The following is a 4,923-nucleotide window of genomic DNA, read 5'->3' on the forward strand; positions in this document are numbered from 1 at the left end:
AGTTTTTAACTTTGATTTCTGATCGTTAAAACTAACACGTGTCACGATCTGGTGAGTTATTAACTTTGTGAACCAAGCTTTATATAATAAGATTTTCCAAATTCACTTACGTTTTAAGCGATTAAGGTGTTGGGCCGCTGCGCAGTGTTTAAAGTTTTCTTAAATATTGACTAGCAAGAAAAATATCTTTCTTTTCAATTTTTGCAATCTCTTGTACCTTTTTTAAACAAATGTCTCTGATTCAGTTTTAAAACAAGAGATGAAAACTTACATAAGTTTCAAATTCTCAGCATAGTCTAGAGAGGTGTAAACTCTCGTATGCTTAAACGTCTCAAAACCTTGTATATGAACTTGTTTGAGACTCTTGCATTCAAGGTTGAAGTAATAAAGGAAAAATTCATCTACCAGACAGTACGGTGCCAACACAACTTCACCTCCAACAGTTATTCTAACAATGGCTAACTCGGTTCTCTCAAATTTGTTTTTCGGCAAAGGAGGCAACATGTAGATATCTCTCGACCATATATGTTTTTCAGCATATTGTAGAACCCAAAACCCAAGACGTTCTCGTAAGTAAGAAGTAAACTGAAGTGCACCTAATTTACCATTGTAGTCAGGCCCGGCTCTAGGGGTGTGCTGGGTGTACCATTGCACCAGGTCCCGCTTTTTGACTATTTTTTTCTTTATATTTTAGGGTCCTAAATTCTTAAGTAATTGCAAAATAAGGTCCATTTTTTTAACTTATCAAATATCTAAGCCTATAATTTTATAAAAGCTTCAACATAGCACAGGGCCCAATAATATATTGAGCCGGGCCTGACTGTAGTTGATCAAAGTACAACGAGTTATCAACATGGATTCATCTATGTGGATAAAGCTAAACTTCTCGGACCTAACATCAAAGCACACTATTATGGGAACCCTTGTCCGCGGGCTGAACCCAGCTGCATAATACAAAGTACCATCTATACATATTCCATCAGATTTAGGATGATGGGGTTTGCATTGGACTGATCTCCACAAACGTTTTCCATTATCCTCCAAAGTCAAAACTTGATGCTCATAACACGGATTCTGGATCATATCGAACTTGATGCACAACACTTTTAACTGTTTGCCGATCGGATCATACCCTAAAAAAGGTCTCGTATCAGTATTGATACCCTTCAGTTTCACTTTGGGTAAGGTTACAGACTGTCCCGTGGCTGGGTTACAAATAACGATTGTATCTGGACTTCCCCTGTCTCGATGACAAATGAATCCACAAAGAGGAGAGCCCACGTCACAATGCAATTTTAACAAAAAAAAATATTTATATTAAAATATAAATTTTAAAAAAGTTAATTTTTATATTTAACTCACATAATATAAAACTGAAATCATATGAATTCCCCCTATAAATTATGCATTAACTTTATTTCTCCACTAAGTTGTATTAATCAATTGTATTAAAACAAAAAAATAAATTAGAATTTTAACTCTCATTTTTCTAAATGTAATTTTTCATCATTTCTCTTCCTATAAATACTCATTATCTTATTCTCTTAGTCTATCACTCCTTCATTCTCTCATCTTCTTCCACTACTCTCAAATCTCTTTTTTTGTTTTGTTTTGTTTTGTATTTTTTTTGTTATTGTTGTTGTATGGGTTATAAAAAATCAAATCAAATATCATTGTAAATGTTGTAAAACACTTAGTGGACTCTATAGACCGGCCCGTTCGCAGTCCATTAGGACATGGCCTTACGGCCCATGTACGGTCCATCCTTGTACGGCCCATCGGCCATTGCTTTACGGCCCATGGCCTATTCTATGTCCTAGTCGGTTTATGGGCTTTAGCCTTTGTACTCTACTATATATATACTTGTAAACCTCGACATTCATTAATAAGACTAAGAGATTTCATCCTTCAACTCTCTAGTTTCATAACACGTTATCAGCACGATAGCCTCTAAGGCCAGCTGAGAAAACCCTAACCCTAAAACCCTAAAGGCAGCCGCCGTTTCTCTCCTCCCTAAAACCCTAAAACCCTAATCGGTCGCCGCCTCCATCTCTTACCCTAAAACCCTAAAAACCGCCGCCCAAATTCGGCGATCAGCTTCCGTCCGTGTACGCGGCCAATCCGGGGTAAGTTCATGTTCGAAGATCCACCCGAGTTTTGGATCCTGTACGCGGCAAGTTCCGGGGTAAGCTCCTGTTCAGAGATCCACCCAAGTTCGGTTCCTGTTCGTGAGCGGTTCGGTTTCTGTTCAAGAGAAGGACATTGTTTGGGATCTGTTCGTGATTCAATCCTTGTTCGCGGAAGCTCCTGTTCGGCGATCGGTTTGTGTTCAAGGGCGAGCAAGGTTCGTGATCAAAGTTTTATTGAAGTTCCGTTCGAGGTTCGCGGTTCGAGGGTGAGTACGTTCGCGGTTCCTGACGTTCGCGGTTCGCGGTTCCTGACGATAGCAGTTCGCGGTTCCGGACGAGAGCGGTACGTGAGCGGGACGAGAATCGGGTCAATAGTAGTACAAGGATCGAGGTTCGTGGTTGTGATCAAAGGTATATCTGAGGTCTTTAGCTCCCAGATCAAAACCGGTCAGACCCAAACGGTGGAAGGTAAACCATGATCAAACTTCTTTAAAACTATATAATCGAACTTGAACTTTAAAGCTATTGAACCCTAAAACATCCAAGTACACAACAAACAAATCTTAAGAGTCCTATTCCTGTAAAAATTTAAAATCGGATGCATAGGGCTGTTAGATTGTTTGTGAATTGCACCAAGATATATCAAGCTTAAAATCCGATTGATTGATTAATTGTCTATGCTTGCTTGATTGATTGTTGCATAAGAACCTAGAACTAAATTGTTAGACTCATAAGATAAATATTGATCTAATTGTTCTAGGATATTTAAAACTTGGTTATTCATGCATCATAATGAAATCGGATTATGCATAGGGTATTAAAGAACCAATAATTGCATAAATTGTTAGAGTTGCATGAACCTTAATATCAAATTGGATAGACATGTTTAGGACTGTTGAATTCAGAATTTCCATAGAAACAATATAGGATCAATTATAAACATAAAACTGTTCTAGTAAATTAAAAAAAATTTCGGATCCTAAAACTATGAAATTCGAAAATTATAGAACTGTTCTAGGTTGCTAGAACTTTCAGGATAACTTCCAAATTTAATTTGGTAATTATCCTAAAATTTAAATAAAATATTTCCTAAAACTTGTCTTAATCCTAATCTGAAAAGGAAAACTTAAGAAAAGGAAATCTTATCTAGAAAAAGGAAATTGTTTCATGCATGCTAGTTCCTATCTAGGTTTGTTGTTCATGCATATTAAGCCACGAAATTGAGTAGAATAAAGGCATGTTTCGGTCTCAAATACCGCATGACCTAAGTTCGAAATTATAAGTAAAGGCAAGGCATGTTTCGGTCTCAAATACCGCATGACCTAAGACTAAAATGATTCCATGGTTCGGTCTTAAACACCGCATGGCATGATCCAAATGAATTACATGGTTCGGTCTTAAAAACCGCATGATATAATCGGGTGCATGTTTTGTAAAATCAAAGTACCTATGTGAGTGTATTAAGGATGATAATGGTTGCACTAAAAGAATAAATGTAAGGCAATTTTGCATACACACCATCACCTTGCTGAGAGTCTCAAGGACCAAGTACCATACCATTGAGAATCTTATTGACCTTTGGACAGAGTTGAAAAACAATATGGACACCAATAGATGGTGCTCCTACCAAAGGCTCAATTCGAAAAACCTAAGGATCCAGGAATTCCAATCCATGGATGAGTATAACTCAGAGCTTTTAAGATTGTCTCAATCCTAAGGTTGTGTGGTACTGAAGTCACGGAGAGAGAGTTACTAGAGAAGACTTTGTCTACTTTTAGTACTCACAATATAGTACTTCAGCAACAGTACCGTGAAAATGAGCTGTTGATGAATAGTGCTATGAGACCTCCCAGTACAACCCTATTACCGGAAACACAGAAGGTTGATGTGGCAAAACAGAATGAGCCTAAACAGCCTAAAGAGCCCAAGGAGACCAACTACGTTCACAGAAAAAGACACTATTGCCGTGGCCGTGGTGGCAGAGGACGTGGTGGTCGTTAGGGCCAGGCAATCCGTTTTGATGGTTAAGGCCATGGTGGTCGTGGCCGCGGTGGTAGGGGCGGTGGGTCCTTTAAACCGCAAATCAAGGCTAAATCGGTTTGTCACCGATGTGTAAATGAAAAGTGCAATGAAGCTCACAAGGTTGACATGACAAAGAAAAATCCTAAAGAGCCTAAAGAGCCAAAGAGACTAATGAGTCTATCTATGTCCATAGAGACAAGTATGGCCGTGGCCGAGGAAGAAGTGGACATGGTGGTCCTGGTCGTGGGACTTACCGAAGACATAACTATGATGGTCAAGGCTATAGAAACCGATTAGGCTTCGGCCATGGTCGGGGTAAAGGCCGCGGGTTATCTAAACCCGCAACATAAGACCAAGTCCACTTGTAATAATAATTATGGTATAGAAAACCATAAGATAAAGACATGCAGAACTCCTAAATTGGATTATGAGATTTTGATTGCCTAAAGAAAAATATTTAAACTCATGTGGTGTATTATTTTAATTTCTATGCTTTTGAATTTGANTAATTATTTTATTTCCTTTTAATATTTATTAAAACATAAATTCTTGTCCATTATTGGAAATGGTTAAGGACAAGAAAATAAGTGTGGTGGATAGTGGATTAAGCCACACAAAGCCAATATTAGCAAAGATAAGCGGGTATAGCAAGCCTAAGTAAAGGCTACGGCCAGGCATATATTTTATGGCACACATTTTGAACTAAGTGTTGCATTATAATCACCCAGCTCTAAGAGAAGCTTATTGAGCTTTAAGGACATTCATTTGAATG

The 4,923-nt window shown here is 38.1% G+C and overlaps 1 protein-coding gene across 1 annotated transcript; it reads right to left on the reverse strand.

The window, feature by feature from the left end:
* LOC109129518 (F-box protein At1g53790-like) lies at positions 268–1,287 on the reverse strand (the record flags this gene model as incomplete). Its single annotated transcript, XM_019237780.1, has 2 exons — positions 268–623; positions 822–1,287. Coding segments are annotated over 2 exons (822 nt in total), but the record flags the coding sequence as incomplete, so codon positions are not given.

Source organism: Camelina sativa, chromosome 16, assembly GCF_000633955.1.
Source record: "Camelina sativa cultivar DH55 chromosome 16, Cs, whole genome shotgun sequence".
Lineage (NCBI taxonomy): Eukaryota > Viridiplantae > Streptophyta > Magnoliopsida > Brassicales > Brassicaceae > Camelina > Camelina sativa.